The sequence below is a fragment of the Sinohyriopsis cumingii genome, chromosome 4 (assembly GCF_028554795.1).
Source record: "Sinohyriopsis cumingii isolate HCF-2022 chromosome 4, ASM2855479v2, whole genome shotgun sequence".
Classification (NCBI taxonomy): domain Eukaryota; kingdom Metazoa; phylum Mollusca; class Bivalvia; order Unionida; family Unionidae; genus Sinohyriopsis; species Sinohyriopsis cumingii.
In genome coordinates, this window is record NC_142964.1 from 123,904,659 (window position 1) to 123,923,829 (window position 19,171).

The window sequence follows — 19,171 nt, forward strand, 5'->3', positions numbered from 1 at the left end:
AACTGCTGAACTAGAAAAGTAACATACATCTACATCTATATCTAATAAGAGGTTACTTAACAAGTCTCCTGTACTTCCCACTTGTAAAATTAATGCTTAAGTTGTAATACAAAGTATTGTGAATCAATTTTGTACATTTCCATATCAATTTTGTACATCTCCATATCAATTCTGTACATTTCTGTATCAGTTTTGTACATCTCAGTATCAATTTTGTACATCTCCAGATCAGTTCTGTACATCTCTGCATCAATTATGTGTATCTCAATATCAATTTTGTATATCTAAGTATCAATTCTGTACATCTCAGTATCAATTCTGTACAATTTTGAACATATCAGTATCAATTTTGTATATCTCCATATCAATTGTATACATCTCAGAATCAATTATGTATAGCAGTATCAATTCTGTACATATCAGTATCAATTTTGCATATCAGTATATCAATTTTGTACATCTTGGTATCAATTTTGTACATCTCAGTATCAGTTCTGTACATTTCAGTATAAATTTTGTATATCAGTATCAATTTTGTACATATCTGTATCAATTTTGTATATCAGTATCAATTTTGTACATATCCATATCAATTCTGTACATCTCAGTATCAATTTTGTATATTTCTGTATACATTTTGTGTATCAGTATCAATTTTGTACATCTCAGTATCAATTTTGTACATCTCAGTATCAATTTTCAACATCTCCAGATCAATTCTGTATATCTTGGTATCAAGTTTGTATTATCTCAGTATCAATTTTGTATAGCAGTATCAATTCTGTACATCTCATTATCAATTTTGTATATCAGTATCAATTTTGTACATCTCAGTATCAATTTTGTTTATTTCAATATACATTTTGTTTATCAGTATCAATTCTGTACATCTCAGTATCAATTTTGAACATCTCCAGATCAATTCTGTACATCTCGGTATCAAGTTTGTATTATCTCGGTATCAAGTTTGTATTATCTCAGTATCAATTTTGTATATCTCAGTACCAATTCTGTACACTCAGTATCAATTTTTTATATTAGTATCAATTCTGTACATCTCAGTATCAATTCTGAACATCTCCATATCAATTCTGTACATCTCAGTATCAATTCTGAACATCTCCATATCAATTCTGTACATCTCAGTATCAATTCTGAACATCTCCATATCAATTCTGTACATCTCAGTATCAATTTTGAACATCTCCATATCAATTCTGTACAGCTCAGTATCAAGTTTGTATCATCTCAGTATCAATTTTGTATATCAGTATCAATTCTCAACATCTCAGTATAGTTCTGTACATCTCAGTATCACAACTAGAGCATCCAAATCAGAAAAATGCTGTTCCAACAGGAAAAGTTAATTATATACATAAATAATTTTCAATATTTAAGACAGGCTTTCATTGCTTATAGTGTATACGTTTTTCAAATTGTTTTACTGTCCAAGGCCAATTATGATATGTATGATCTTTTACTCTTTATGAGATTCACCCCAAAAACATTCTAATATCACCAATGTTTTGTGTCATCCAAACAAAACTGACAGTTAGGATATATGGGGTCATAATGTTCAGAATGCATTGATAAAATAGAACGTCGTTTCTGCAAGCAGTGTCTGGGATTATCAAGTAGTGGGGATGATAAAGCTGTCCTTGATGAATGAGATAAACATCCTCTTTGTGTTAATTAATACTCAAGACCGGTTTAATATTGGTACAAACTTTACAAATGTCTGACAACAGGTGTCTTATTAAATGTTATCCGATATTGAATTCATTACATGAAAATGATCAAGTGGCATGTACATCTTGTATCCGTAATTTACTATCTACATTTGGCTTTGGTTTCATTTGGATAGCAAAAAACGTTGTCCACAGCATTTCAAGTATTACAGCCCTGACATGGATTCAGGCCACTAGCATGATCTTGCACCTGGGGACCTGACTACTGTATATGACACACCATCAACTTATCAGATATACCTGGTTAAAGTTTCATCAAACTCCACGACTTGCAAAACTAATGGGCCAGATAAGAATATGTTACTGGACTGACGGACACATAACAGAACCATAACATAATAACATCCAACTAAAAGATAAGTCAGTAAAATTTGCTGTAATAGCTTGAAAATCTAATATGGGCATCTATACATGCATTCAAAAATATGCAAGCCAAATTTCATTCGTTACAAGGAATGCAACTTTGCTAACAAAATTCTTGTGATGGATACAGGGTTGCATCTAGGATTTGATAAATGTGCGTACTTGCCCCCACTGAACCTGAAGGAAAAAAAGGGGGGGGGGCAAAGTAGCCATAAGGGAGGCCTTCTAGTATGGTGTAAAAAAAACCTCAATGTATTCAAAAAGAGCAATAGCAAGTACAACAAGTGCATTAAATGCATATCATGTCTTCTGTATATTATAGTATAACACTTAAAACTGAAATCAATGTCTTATGTTTTGTAATAACATTCTATCTACACACTAACCATTAAAGAATCAAACCATAGACTGCAAATAGTGTCACTCCTCTGGCCAATCTTAAAAAGGTGTCATGTACATCCTGCGTGTCAAATGCTCAATTCTGATTGGTTACAAATCCATACTAAGAAAGATCTGAAGAGCGCACAATTTGTAAGGAAAAGCTCAAAATGAATTAGGGAAAGTATAGACACAGTTTCTATAGCAGTCAACTCTTAACTGAAACATACATACATCTGCATCCAGACTGTAACTGTGACTGCATTATTCTGCAAATATGATCACTATTTCCCAGAAAGCCTCCTGTCCTTCCTCATCCTCCACTCTACCAATGCCTTGTTAAAGTTGAAGTCCCTCAGAGGAGGTCTTTCAACTGAAATCATCATGAGTCTGTTGAGAACCCTTTCTTCTAGATGACTTCTTCCTGCAGTTTTGGTTCAATTTTGATTGCTGAATCCTCACTCACAGTCAGCGGTTTGGTATGGCATAACCATGGCCACTGATGCTAACTAAGCACACGATAACCCGTTACAGTGATAATGAAATCTGACCTGTCTAGACAGGAAAGAATTTCGCAACAAAAGAAACAGGTACCAATAATTAAGATTGATTAAAAAAAAAAAAAGTTATCCACCATTAAACGTTGATAGGGAGTTATGACGACAAGCTACCGAATGCAATTTCATTGGCTGATCACGGTGCTTGGTACTATTTTTAGTAACACACTCAAGATGTGCCCTGATTGGAACCTAACTGTTCATGTTTTGGTTGCTTGTTAGTAAACACCATTTTTCCATCTAAATTTCAACAGAAATAATGTAAATAAAATTAAAAAAACTTACCTAAAATTCCTTTACAGAACCCCTGACAATTATGTTGCATTTCCTTCAACTCATGTTGTCAACACCAACAACCAGAAAGTCAAGAAAATCTAACTGTCAGTCATATTTTAGAGAAGCAATATTCTCCTTTGCCAAGTAATAGGCAACTGACATAGCATGAAGAATGGATTCAGATTTCTTGCTGATAGCTGTCATGCATGTAGTTAGTTTCAAATCCTGAGTTGCCTGGTTGTGAGCTGGTAATTCAACACATCTGTCAAGGGCTGATGTCCTGAAATTAGCATTTCCAAGTGTGAAAGAATTTTTTTTGCCAGTTTTTATACACCATCTGCAAAGCATCTCATTTTTTTATTCATTTCCAGCCATGGTCGATTTTGTTTCCGGTCTGAATTGAAAGAGTAGTTTTTTTCTTAGTGTAAAGGGAACCCTAGGTTTCAGTGCCGCCATCTTTAAGCACATCATCACTAGCATCATCTGATATGGGATTAGCCTGAGGAAGTGTTTGTCCACTGTCAAGGTGCCTACTGACAGAAACTTCTGCACCCTGACTGTTATTAGAAGTGTTACTGCTAAATTAATGAAAACGTGTCCAAGTTTTAACTGATTTTGCCATTTAACACATTGTCCCACCTAGCCAGCCTCTGTATCAAATGTGATCTTCTGATTTTTCTTATTAACCAATCAGAAATTAGCATGTGACACACAGAAATATGTGATGTATTTACAACTATACAAGAACAACATATTCGCTGAGTGACAACTGGGAATTTTATAGCCAACAAAATAATAAAACAATGCATTCTGCACAAAAAAAGGTGCACAAGTCGTTTTTATTGTGATTTTGCCCACAGAGGATTAAAAATCTTGTGGGAAATCTTATAGCTGAGGGGATTTGAACAATCACGCATGCTAGATGCAATCCTGCGGATGGACTGACCCATGGACAAGATCATGTCAAGATGATCCAATCAGTGGGAACACTCCAAATCAACCAGAGATGCATCCTTACCTTCCAAGCTGTGCAACTGTGAGCAGCACAGTCTCCTGAAGATGTTTACTGCAATCATTCTGTGCTCTTGTGAACAACTCTCTGAGCTTTCCCAATACTAACTGGTTAGCACCATCAGATGTTTCATTGCTTGGATATCCCAACAAGTAATGGATGATCTTACTGCAATTACAAATAAGCCATAATGTACAGGAACATCAACCTAGGAATAAGCCAAAATGTACAGGAACAACAACCTAGGTATAAAACAAAATGTACAGGAACAACAACCTAGGTGTAAGACAAAATGTACAGGAACATCAACCTACAAATAAGACAAAATGTACAGGAACATCAACCAAGGAATAAGCCAAAATGTACAGGAACAACAACCTAGGTATAAGATAAAATGTACAGGAACAACAACCTAGGTATAAGACACAATGTACAGGAACATCAACCTAGAAATAAGACAAAATGTACAGGAACATCAACCAAGGAATAAGCCAAAATGTACAGGAACAACAACCTAGGTATAAGATAAAATGTACAGGAACAACAACCTAGGTATAAGACAAAATCTACAGGAACATCAACCTAGGAATAAGCCAAAATGTACAGGTACAACAACATTGGAATAAGACAAAATGTACAGAATCATCAACCAGGGAATAAGACAAAATGTACAGGAACAACAACATAGGAATAAGCCAAAATGTACAGGAATATCATCCTAGGAATAAGCCAAAATGTACAGGAACAACAACCTAGGTATAAGACAAAATGTACAGGAAAAAAATGTACAGAAACATCAACCAGGGAATAAGACAAAATGTACAGGAACAACAACATAGGAATAAGACAAAATGTACAGGAACAACAACATAGGAATAAGACAAAATCTACAGGAACAACAACATAGGAATAAGACAAAATCTACAAAAACATTAACCAGGGAATAAGATAAAATGTACAGGAACATCAACATAGGAATAAGACAAATGTACAGGAAAATCAACCAGGGAATAAGAAAAAATGTACAGGAACAACACCATAGGAATAAGACAAAATGTACAGAAACATCAACCAGGGAATAATACACAATATACAGGAACATCAACATAGGAATAAGACAAAATGTACATAAACATCAACCAGGGAATAAACCAAAATGTACAGGAACAACAACAAAAGAATAAGTCAAAATGTACAGGAACATCAACATAGGAATAAGACAAAATGTACATAAACATCAACCAGGGAATAAACCAAAATGTACAGGAACAACAACAAAAGAATAAGTCAAAATGTACAGGAACAACAACAAAAGAATAAGTCAAAATGTACAGGAACAACAACAAAAGAATAAGTCAAAATGTACAGGAACAACAACCTAGGTATACAAGTATGGTAGTAATGTATGTGCATCAACTTGGGCACATGTATAAGGTACATATATATAAAACCAAACCTCCTACAGCAACCACCTGCATCTAGAGACCACCTGTGTATAAAGGTCATGTTTAGTAGGTTTCATTCATACATACTGTGTATTACCTATCACAGAATGCCAGTTGCTAAACAACCAAAGTATCAGCCAATTACAATACCTGTCAAGCAAAAGCAAAGCCAGTATGACCAATTAGCTCTGCTTAAAACAGTTTTGCTGTATTGTTTACTTAAACCAGATCCTGATAAACAGATCACTTTTTAACTTTTATCGTGTTTACTCAAACCAGCTCATGAAAAATTGATCACCTTTTGATTGTTTATCCAATGAGTCAACACAATTAAATTTATGAAAGGCACTTTACTAGCATTAGTGTTATTTTTCTTAATGAATTATGAAGCTCTGTTTATATCTGAACAACAACATGTATATTATCATCACATTAGCAGTATATTTACTATGTGGATAAAATGAGTTTACCACATTATTTTCTGTATGGAAGGTAATAAGGAATATTTGGAAAAGGGAAAACCATGTGAAATTGGAGGGATAAAATGTAAGACTACCAATAAATGTGAGGTAATTATTTCTCCAATTAAACACAAGTCACTGACATAGCAAAAAATGTCAAATATGATACTACTACGTGATAGAGAAATTTCCAGCTGTAATGGGTTAATTATCCCTGGCTCAAATTCATCATCTATGAAGGAAAAATGTTTTGCAGTTATTGCAAGATGTTTTGAAAGATGTTCTGTAGTTATTGCAAACAATATCACAAACTGGAAACGGTCAGAAATTGAACCAGGGTATTTGTCAATGGAATTGAAAATTTCAGTTGACTCGATCACATCTGGTGACACTTCTGGATCTCACAATGCATGTGCTGCACAGTATATGCATGACACTTCTGGACCTCACAAGGCCTGTGCTGCACAGTATATGCATGACACTTCTGGGTCTCACAATGCATGTGCTGCACAGTATATGCATGACACTTCTGGATCTCACAATGCATGTGCTGCACAGTATATGCATGACACTTCTGGACCTCACAAGGCCTGTGCTGCACAGTATATGCATGACACTTCTGGATCTCACAATGCATGTGCTGCACAGTATATGCATGACACTTCTGGACCTCACAATGCATGTGCTGCACAGTATATGCATGACACTTCTGGACCTCACAAGGCCTGTGCTGCACAGTATATGCATGACACTTCTGGATCTCACAATGAATGTGCTGCACAGTATATGCATGACACTTCTGGACCTCACAAGGCCTGTGCTGTACAGTATATGCATGACACTTCTGGATCTCACAATGCATGTGCTGCACAGTATATGCATGGCACTTCTGGACCTCACAAGGCCTGTGCTGCACAGTATATGCATGACACTTCTGGATCTCACAATGCATGTGCTGCACAGTATATGCATGACACTTCTGGACCTCACAATGCATGTGCTGCACAGTATATGCATGACACTTCTGGACCTCACAAGGCCTGTGCTGCACAGTATATGCATGACACTTCTGGATCTCACAATGCATGTGCTGCACAGTATATGCATGACACTTCTGGATCTCACAATGCATGTGCTGCACAGTATATGCATGACACTTCTGGATCTCACAATGCATGTGCTGCACAGTATATGCATGACACTTCTGGACCTCACAAGGCCTGTGCTGCACAGTATATGCATGACACTTCTGGACCTCACAAGGCCTGTGCTGCACAGTATATGCATGACACTTCTGGATCTCACAAGGCCTGTGCTGCACAGTATATGCATGACACTTCTGGATCTCACAATGCATGTGCTGCACAGTATATGCCTGACACTTCTGGATCTCACAATGCATGTGCTGCACAGTATATGCATGACACTTCTGGATCTCACAATGCATGTGCTGCACAGTATATGCATGACACTTCTGGACCTCACAAGGCCTGTGCTGCACAGTATATGCATGACACTTCTGGTTCTCACAAGGCCTGTGCTGCACAGTATATGCGGGATACCTCTGGACCTCACAATGCATGTGCTGCACAGTATATGCATGACACTTCTGGACCTCACAAGGCCTGTGCTGCACAGTATATGCATGACACTTCTGGATCTCACAATGCATGTGCTGCACAGTATATGCATGACACTTCTGGATCTCACAATGCATGTGCTGCACAGTATATGCATGACACTTCTGGACCTCACAAGGCCTGTGCTGCACAGTATATGCATGACACTTCTGGACCTCACAAGGCCTGTGCTGCACAGTATATGCATGACACTTCTGGATCTCACAATGCATGTGCTGCACAGTATATGCATGACACTTCTGGATCTCACAATGCATGTGCTGCACAGTATATGCATGACACTTCTGGATCTCACAATGCATGTGCTGCACAGTATATGCATGACACTTCTGGATCTCACAATGCATGTGCTGCACAGTATATGCATGACACTTCTGGACCTCACAAGGCCTGTGCTGCACAGTATATGCATGACACTTCTGGATCTCACAATGCATGTGCTGCACAGTATATGCATGACACTTCTGGATCTCACAATGCATGTGCTGCACAGTATATGCATGACACTTCTGGTCTTTACAAGGCCTGTGCTGCACAGTATATGCATGACACTTCTGGATCTCACAATGCATGTGCTGCACAGTATATGCATGACACTTCTGGACCTCACAAGGCCTGTGCTGCACATTACATGCATGACACTTCTGGACCTCACAAGGCCTGTGCTGCACAGTATATGCATGACACTTCTGGATCTCACAATGAATGTGCTGCACAGTATATGCATGACACTTCTGGATCTCACAATGCATGTGCTGCACAGTATATGCATGACACTTCTGATCTCACAATGCATGTGCTGCACAGTATATGCATGACACTTCTGGATCTCACAATGCATGTGCTGCACAGTATATGCATGACACTTCTGGACCTCACAATGCATGTGCTGCACAGTATATGCATGACACTTCTGGATCTCACAATGCATGTGCTGCACATTATATGCATGACACTTCTGGACCTCACAAGGCCTGTGCTGCACAGTATATGCATGACACTTCTGGATCTCACAATGCATGTGCTGCACAGTATATGCATGACACTTCTGGATCTCACAATGCATGTGCTGCACAGTATATGCATGACACTTCTGGATCTCACAATGCATGTGCTGCACAGTATATGCATGACACTTCTGGATCTCACAATGCATGTGCTGCACAGTATATGCATGACACTTCTGGACCTCACAAGGCCTGTGCTGCACAGTATATGCATGACACTTCTGGATCTCACAAGGCCTGTGCTGCACAGCATACGACATTAGCCAGCATGTTCAAACAAACTGTGAAGTTAGACACTCCACTTAGGATGGTCTTTTCAAAATTAAATGAGCCTAAAATGAAAAGCAAATGATAGCTCTCTTTAACACAGCCTACACTCTATGGAAAACCATTTTCTGATAAGGGCAAAAGATAGCTCTCTTTAACACAGCCTGCACTCTATGGAAAACCATTTTCTGATAAGGGCAAAAGATAGCTCTCTTTAACACAACCTCCTCTCTATGGAAAACCATTTTCTGATAAGGGCAAAAGATAGCTCTCTTTAACACAGCCTACACTCTAAGGAAAACCATTTTCTGATAAGGGCAAAAGAGAGCTCTCTTTAACACAGCCTACACTCTACAGAAAACCATTTTCTGATAAGGGCAAATGATAGCTCTCTTTAACACAGCCTACACTCTATGGAAAATCAAAACTTTATTAAGAAATGGCAAATACACCACTCCCTTGATAACTCGCACCCTGATAACTCGCAAACCAACTTATAATGCGGGGTCAGGTGTGGATCCCATTTTTTAACCAGAAAATACCCAAAATTAATCCCTATATGTTGAACATGAAGAAAATCACGATCAAAATTGGTAATGGAAACTTTTTATGTATATCTCATTATATCGTCTAAAACGTTAAATAGGACCTGGAAATATTAATCAACACTATGAAATATCAAATTTAAAAATAGGTCATACAATTTTTTACATTTTATTTCCAAACGACATTCCCTGTTAACTGCAATTAATGATATGTAAAGAAATTTTGATCAATAAAAATGTCACTCATGCCTAGTGGAGGCAGTAATTTAATAAATAAATACAAATTAAATAATTTTTTATCAATTGAAATTTGTGTTCTAGTTCTATCTTTTAGTTCCTTTTAAGTGTAATCATCATAAATGCAAAGGATCCTCTTGTAATTAAACGTAAAATGTGTCAATCTACCGTAACAGCTATGTCCACGAGCATTTCTCTGAGATTCTAATTAAGTGTTGACCGTGTTTTGATAACTGATTTCCGTAAGTATTTCTTGTATTGTTGCACTGAATTAAATGCTGGCCTCCTTTGTATTATCACATTAATTATGTCTTTTGACTCAAATAAAGTAAAAGTTAAAAGGCACGAAAATACTACAAACTTAAAATCTAGCGGCCCTGGTCGTATGTCGGGTGAACTCACTTCTTTGATCAAATGAACATTTATAAATGTTATTGTGTATGTAACATAAAATACCTTAAATTAACTAGCTCTTTCTTAACTGTGATCAAAGAAACATGCATAATGAATACTTCGTAAAAGAAAGAGCTTGATTTCACAGATATGGACCATTCTGGGCAATCATATTTCAGAGAATTCTTTATCTAGTACTTAGAGATATCCTCAAGGATGATGAGAAGTTACTAATTCCAATTAATTAATTTACGACATCACTTTTGTACTAATTAAGCAATAGAAAAATTGATTTTCAATGTAGACAATTGTCTCACGAAATATTTTTGAAGAAAAAAAGGAATCTTGTTTGGTGGTGTATCAACAGTTAATCTAGTTCCCAGCTCTGTGAACTCCCGATTTTGCAGGATAATATTAAACACCACTATGGGAACCAGACTCATCAAGAAAACATAAAGCAGTGATGTAATACACAGATTTTTTTCCTATACGTGATGGTTGTTGAAACCAGTTGGAACGTTCTTTCATACGTTGCACGTTTTGAAAATAAATGTTATTTAAACAGAATAATAAACAACTTCATGAGAAAAGGCGTTATTAAAATTATTATCAACGTGATTGTAAAATGAGGATTCAGTCAATAAACAACCCAGTTCCCCAGCTGCTCCCCCCACCCCCCGGTTTTCTCAATGTCAAAGCAAATTGTTTTCAATTTTTGGAGGTCCCTCAGTAACTCGCACCTTGCTTATAGTGTGGTCTATGTTTGTGGACCCCGTTGTACACAATTTAGCGAGGGAGTGGTGTAAATTTAACTTTCCTAAACATAAAAACTGTGTCAAGGTAAGAAGGCTGAGCATCATAAACATTTTTATTCATGATTTAAGATTCAAAATAGGAACTAAAATGCTTGACAGATGCTAGGTGTGAAAATTTTCAGTAAGTTATAAAAATTACAATGAAATTATAACACATGCTTACATTATTGTTTCCATAAAATGTATTCATAGTAATTAATCCTGAGTTACTGCTGTAATAAAAATTTCTTATTAATTTTTCTTTTTCTTTTTTTTGTTTTAAAAACTTTAATGAAGAACTTTTGAGGTGTTCTAGAGCAGTTGAATACTTTCTTCATGAGAGGGCACTCTGAAGAAATATAGAAGCGAGGATCTGCAGTTTTTTTCAAAAAGGAAGAAAATCCTGCCATATATCTGCAGTACTTCACAGCAAAGATGAAGGCATACAAGCAGTCACAGAATATACCTGTTACAATTCTTAGAAAACTTAGTGAACACTCCACCTTCTCTCAGTCTGTTATAAAAACCGTCAGAAATCATGTTTGCTATACACTACTTAAGATTTAATTCAATGAGCGTAATCAAGACTTCATTAAGGAATTCCTTACACCAAGAGAGTTTATAATTTTCTAATGAACATTTCAGTGAAAATACTAGTGCTGGAGTACTTTAACCCAAACAAAGTTATCAAATGCTGACTTAGTCTTGGTGGCAGACACAGACATTTTTTCAACTCCAGCTTCTAAAACATACAATACTGAAGTAGCAAAATATATATCATCATGTGTTGTTTAAAAATTTAAGTACATGATTTCTTTTGTTCTTTTTATTGACTGAGGTGTATATATATCTCATCAATTCTTGGTAAGTGACTGAAATTTGGGACAAGTGTAGAAAGGTAAGTTGGACAAGTGAATTTCATGATACTACTTGTCCAGGACAAAGGGATAAAAAACACATTTAATGTGCCTACAATTCTCATGCTATTACATATCATGGGTCAGCTAGATCATTTCAAGTCAATACAAATGAACAACTCCCTACAGTGGCCATATTGAATGTTTGATTGGCATCATTTATGCAAAATTTATATACTTTTTGTCAAACTTGCTCAAATTCTGTTCAGCATTTTTCAAAGAAGTCATTTCTTCTTACAAATAGAGACCACATCTCATCTTGACAGTCTTTATCTCAAGTCATGCTTTCTGTCAAATTTTATCAAATTCAGTTAGGTAGTGAGTAGTAATATGGGCTTGTTTTTTTTTTTTTGGGGGGGTAAGTAATGGTGATCATTTCTTATGACTAGAACTGTATCATCAATAATTCAGAGGCACAATATTCTTCACAATTTTCAGTTCATAGTAAAGAGAAGAGAAACGTGGTGTTTTGGGGGCAATTTCTGTTTCTCATTTCCCATAATTATGTATATTTTATTGGTTGTATCAATACAGTTACAATGTATTGCATGATGACATTTCAGAAATTTCCTATTTCAGCCAATTACTTGAATTGGCAGTAAACAAAATTATCATGATGTCAATCAATTTTTACAATTATGATGGGTTCGCATCAGTGTACAAACATGAAAGGTCTCCATGCCAGGATTCTCTGCCAAGACTCAATGAAACTGATCAAGTGATTTTTGAAAATATTGCAACTGTTGATGGATGTTGCAAAAAGGTAGACACATAGTGAACAGCACACACAGGATGTAGGACCACACACAGTGAACTGCACACACAGGATGTAGGACCACACATAGTGAACAACACACACAGGATGTAGGACCACACAGTGAACAGCACACACAGGATGTAGGACCATACAAAGTGAACAGCACACACAGGATGTAGGACCACACATAGTGAACAACACACACAGGATGTAGGACCACACAGTGAACAGCACACACAGGATGTAGGACCACACATAGTGAGCAGCACACACAGGATGTAGGACCACACAGTGAACAGCACACACAGGATGTAGGACCACACACAGTGAACAGCACACACAGGATGTAGGACCACACAGTGAACAGCACACACAGGATGTAGGACCACAGTGAACATCACACACAGGATGTAGGACCACACAGTGAACAGCACACACAAGATGTAAGACCACACATAGTGAACAGCACACACAGGATGTAGGACCACACATAGTGAACAGCACACACTGGATGCAGGACCACACCAGTCTCATGGCCAGATAAGTTAAAATCATGAGTACAGAAAATATACTTCAAATCTTGGATGAAGACGTGTGTGTGTGTATGTGTTGGACTTTTAACAATCTCTCAAAAGAATTTCAGTCATATATCACTACAATGTCTGCAGTGTGCCAGTTTATAGTGATGTCTAGCACGAGGGAATCATGCCGCAGACATGTAGCATGTCACATCCAGTCACATTAACCTGACACCAGGTCAACCATACCTAATACTAACCTCTTAATGCTGAGACCTAGCGAGGCATCTGTAAGTACCATTTTTATAAGTCTTTGGTATGACTCAGCCGGGGTTCAAACACATGACCTCCAGCATCCAAGGCCAATGTTCTAACCACTAGGCCACCAGATGAAGACTTTATAGCTGTCTGAGTGAAATCAAAACAGAAGTTCAAAGAAAAAGGATGGATAAAATGGTTCCTATTTTGTTGCTTTCAGAATCTTTTTTACCAAATTAAAATTCTGTAGAATGTGACAATGCAAATATAGATGATGAACAATGGAATAATCTTACTCGCTGCTTGTTTTCTAATAAGAGACAGATGCTGGTTTCCTCAACAATTATGGTTTAACTTAGATTTAGATAAGGTCAGTATTGTTCACTGTCACACCTGGAATAATGTTTCCTAAAAAACTGGAACTATTACATACAATGGCTATTTTCCCTTTAGTATAATCTTTACCTGAAATCTCTTCTAATGTTATAATCTGGGTCCTCCAAAAGCTTCAGACTGGTTGTCAAGCAGCTCATGGCGGCACTGTTGCTTGACCTCACTCCAAAGTGACCAAACATCCTCTTCAAGCTTGGTATTAGTTCTGTGTGGAGGATGTTAAATATTCTTTACAGCCATCAAACATTTAATTGTGTGGAGGATAATAAATATTGTTCTAATTACATCCATCAAACACTTAATGTGTGGAGGATAATAAATATTCTTCTTATTACATCCATCAAACACTTAATGTGTGGAGGATAATAAATATTGTTCTTATTACATCCAGCAAACATTTAATTGTGTGGAGGATAATAAATATTGTTCTTATTACATCCAGCAAACATTTAATGTGTGGAGGATAATAAATATTGTTCTAATTACATCCATCAAACATTTAATTGTGTGGAGGATAATAAATATTGTTCTTATTACATCCAACAAACATTTAATTGTGTGGAGGATAATACATATTCTTCTTATTACATCCAACAAACATTTAATTGTGTGGAGGATAATAAATATTGTTCTTATTACATCCATCAAACATTAAATTGTGTGGAGGATGTTAAATATTGTTCTTATTACATCCATCAAACATTTAATTGTGTGGAGGATAATAAATATTGTTCTTATTACATGCATCAAACATTTAATTGTGTGGAGGATAATAAATATTGTTCTTATTACATCCAGCAAACATTTAATTGTGTGGAGGATAATAAATATTGTTCTTATTACATCCATCAAACATTTAATTGTGTGGAGGATAATAAATATTGTTCTTATTACATCCATCAAACATTTAATTGTGTGGAGGATAATAAATATTGTTCTTATTACATCCATCAAACATTTAATGTGTGGAGGATAATAAATATTGTTCTTATTACATCCATCAAACATTTAATTGTGTGGAGGATAATAAATATTGTTCTTATTACATCCATCAAACATTTAATAATACAGCTGCTCTAATTAACCAGGAAGTGTAACAACAAAAATTTACTTTAAAAAATTTTTCTCAGCAATTCTTTGTTCCAAATAAAATATGCAAAAGAGAAATATATCACAAAAAATAAAAACAGTTACAAGACATAATAATGACTGATACCTAATTAAATTTAGTTTTATTCAGGAATATCCATATATCATTGATTTATTCCAATCTTTAGTTACAAGACATAGTAATGATTGAAACCTATATAAATTTAGTTTTATTAAGGAACATCCATATATCACTGATTTCTTCCAAACTTCTTTCACATACAGATGTCTTCCTGCAGCCTATTAGAAGCTATTTTTTCCCCATTTGTTTCACTCTGCACTTATCTTGTAACATATTTTATTTCCAAGCCACAACAGGTTAAAAAAAAACTCTGTGTATGGAAATGTTCCCTTACTTCTCTTGATAGAGGTGTTTTCACTGTCCACAAACTGAAGGAAAGGAGAAAACATGTTGGGGTCGACTATACGAGGGCGCTCTCTTGGACTATTAGACCCATCCACTTGCTCTAAGAAAATAAATGCAAAGGTATTAGTGTTTATGTTACAGATAACAGCTCCTTCAAACATTTTTTAGCTTATCTATATGAAAAGAAACCTGTAATAAAAATTTGGACACAAATCATGCTTCAGCTTGGCTAAAAATACTGCATTCTCCAGTTGAATTCTAAATAAAATTTGGACAACCATCTGCCATTTGATAAAAGAGAAGACCCATATAAACCATTACAATCTTTATACCCAATATGAATGCAGACAGCTGAATGATGACAGCTTTAACATTTCTGTATATGTATGAAAACTAATCAGGAGAATCTCACAACAAAAACTATTATACAAAGTTGAATCAAAATCTATTAAACAAGAGGTACATATGGACTTGTTGTGTTGACGTGAGGACAGACTGTACCCCTTCCATTATTGCATGGGAGCATACAACCCATAAAGCAATGGATACTCACCAATCCGCATACAACCCATAAAGCAATGGATACTCACCAAACCAACAAGGGAGATGTGCAGACTTGTGACGTGGACACCAGGACAGACTGTAGATCTTCCATTATTGCAGTGGAAGCATACAAATCATACAGCAAGGGATACAACCCAACAAGGGAGACATACAGGCTTGTGATGTGGACACAAGGACAGACTGTAGCAAAATAATAAGCTCCATCTGCTGTTGCAGTGGGAGCACACAACCCATACAGCAAAGGATACTCTGTTGCAGTGGAAGCACACAACCCATACAGCAAAGGATACTCTGTTGCAGTGGGAGCACACAACCCATACAGCAATGGATACTCACCAACCCAACAAGGGAGACATACAGACTTGTGATGTTGATACGAGGACAGACTGTAGCAAAAAAATGCACTCCATCTGCTGTTGCAGTGGGAGCACACAACCCATACAGTAATGGATACTCACCAACACAAGCATCACATGATGCGCACACAATCTGTACACTTTTCTGTAGTATAACACTGCTGGGTAAATCAACCTGCCTGCAAAAATGACACACAAAATACTTAGATAAGTGCATAAGCCGAATATAATCAATAATGAACAATTAAACAATTACTTTTACTAAAGACTATCTTCTTAACCATCAATTTGAAAACATTCCTATGCTGATAACTTTGCCGTCAAACAGATCTGAGGAAAGAAAAATCTTATATTAGGTCTAAAATACTTATAAATATTCCAAAATATTCAACAAGCATGAGCTTAATAAAAACAAATATGAAATTATAACTTATATTTGCTAAAGGGTAGAGAAACAGACTAATTCATTTCCCATAGACAGTACTGTTGATGTTTGACCAAATTTATACTTTTATGGCAAGAACACCAAATCAAGCTTACTTCCTTTGCACAATCTTTCCAAGAAATTTGTAAAACAATGAAAATGATATGTAATTCCCTTGTAAAACCTATAAAAAAGCAACCCAGTGATATGACCCCATTTACATTATACAGTACCAATGCATCAACAGCGATAAAATGAAAATGGTTTACAGTTCAAGCTTACTATTGCATACAATTTACCCATACACAGGTTCCTTCTGAAAATTGATTTTAATTTTGGGGAGGAATCAATTTCAGCCAATCAGTGACATTGTTTCTTATGGTATTTAATGTACCACCACACAATGACTGGTTCTGTACCTCATAATCAGGTTTGTGTGACTTAAAGTGGAAGCTATACTGATTTTAGTTTGAGATTAAAAAAAGAAAAAGTAAAATAAGAGTCACCTCCCATGGCAAGACAACATTAAAGCTATTTTGGTAGTATCTTTTGTCAAAATTGCCAAAGACAAATATAAATTTCAAATTTTTATCCATTTCATTAAAACTACATATCTCGAGAGTCAAACTTTCAAGAACTGGCTGCCTGCCATGTGATTTTAGTCGTGACAAGTCACTGCTGACTGCCAGTGTAATGTATATTTTGAGGTGGTATTACTTCTGAAAGGAAATATATTTTTCACAAAATAGAATCTGTAAAAGTCCAAAATTTAGCATGAAATCAAACATTAACATTTTTAAAAGAACAAATCTTGGAGAAAGAGGAGAGGAACCATAATATTAGAACCAGATGAGAAAGAGAAGAACCATAATAATAGAACCAGATGAGGAAGAGGAGAGGAACCATAATAATAGAACCAGTTGAGGTGAGGAACCATAATAATAGAACCAGATGAGGAAGAGGAGAGGAACCATAATATTAGAACCAGATGAGGAAGAGGAGAGGAACCATAATAATAGAACCAGATAAGAAAGAGGAGAGGAACCATAATAATAGAACCAGATGAGGAAGAGGAGAGGAACCATAATAATAGAACCAGATGAGAAAGAGGAGAGGAACCAAAATAAAAGAACATATGAGGAAGAAAAGAATAATAATAGAACCAGATGAGGAATAAACTAAATTAGAGCAAGGTTGAGAATGAAAAATTCTACTGAGCAATCCTTATTTGGTACACTGAATGATTAAACAATTGAGGGGCATAATCTAACAATTACTATGGAAATCCTAGTGCCATCTTAGTTACAGTATTCTGTAAGAGCAAAATTTTGCTGGCTTTGCAATACATACAATTTTGAATTTTACAATTTATCATCAACTTCCATTACAAACTTAATTTTCAAAAAACTTACGAGGACACTATAGAAGATTCACTCTGATTTGAAAAATTTTCATGAAAAAAATGCTGGACAAAAACATGCCTCTGCCATTCAAAATCAATCATATATACTTTCTGCACTCTCACACAGGTCCCTAGTACTCACCTGTTCAGCGCTGTCTTGCGGCTAATAACACAGGCTAAAGTACCAGACATCTCCACAAGTGCTTCTTGTACATCTTGGGCTTTGTCTTGCAAACATGGACTGCACCAAAAAGAATTTAAAAACTATTTACTGAATATGTATGAAAGAATTATCATGAAATAGGTAAATGCAGAAAAACAACACTCAAACTGAACACTTTTGAAAACAGGAGTTTCAATAAACCATTTCTATAAGATTTCAAAACCTGTTACACCGTTTTGCAGATCCTGTTATACTGGGTAACACCATCCATGCTGTATCATCATTCATATCCTGATAAGTATCTTCAATATAATGTGTATTACAGTAGTGTCACATACATAAAGTGACACATACAATGTATTACAGTAGTATCACATATATAAACTGACACATATATATGTTATGGTAGTATAACAGACATAAACTGACACATACAATATGTATTACAGTAGTGTCACATACATAAACTGACACACATACAATATGTATTACAGTAGTGTCACATACATAAACTGACACACATACAATGTATTACAGTAGTATCACATATATAAACTGACACATATATATGTTATGGTAGTATAACATACATAAACTGACACATACAATATGTATTACAGTAGTGTCACATATATAAACTGACACACATACAATGTATTACATTAGTATCACATATATAAACTGACACATATATATGTGTTACGGTAGTATAACATACATAAACTGACACATACAATATGTATTACAGTAGTGTCACATATATAAATTGACACATATATG

The 19,171-nt window shown here is 35.8% G+C and overlaps 1 protein-coding gene across 4 annotated transcripts in view; it reads right to left on the bottom strand.

Annotated features, from left to right (window-relative positions):
* LOC149802036 (serine/threonine-protein kinase atr-like) overlaps positions 1 to 19,171 on the bottom strand; it is a 305,327-nt gene that overhangs the window by 200,041 nt on the left and 86,115 nt on the right. For all 4 annotated transcript variants that reach the window (XM_089956441.1, XM_089956438.1, XM_089956439.1 and 1 more), the window contains 5 exons: positions 18,371 to 18,469; positions 16,505 to 16,581; positions 15,472 to 15,582; positions 14,039 to 14,171; positions 4,341 to 4,502 (listed from right to left, as the gene is read on the bottom strand). In XM_089956441.1, the coding sequence (XP_089812567.1) occupies positions 4,341 to 4,502; positions 14,039 to 14,171; positions 15,472 to 15,582; positions 16,505 to 16,581; positions 18,371 to 18,469 (582 nt within the window). The remainder of the gene's footprint in view (positions 1 to 4,340; positions 4,503 to 14,038; positions 14,172 to 15,471; positions 15,583 to 16,504; positions 16,582 to 18,370; positions 18,470 to 19,171) is intronic.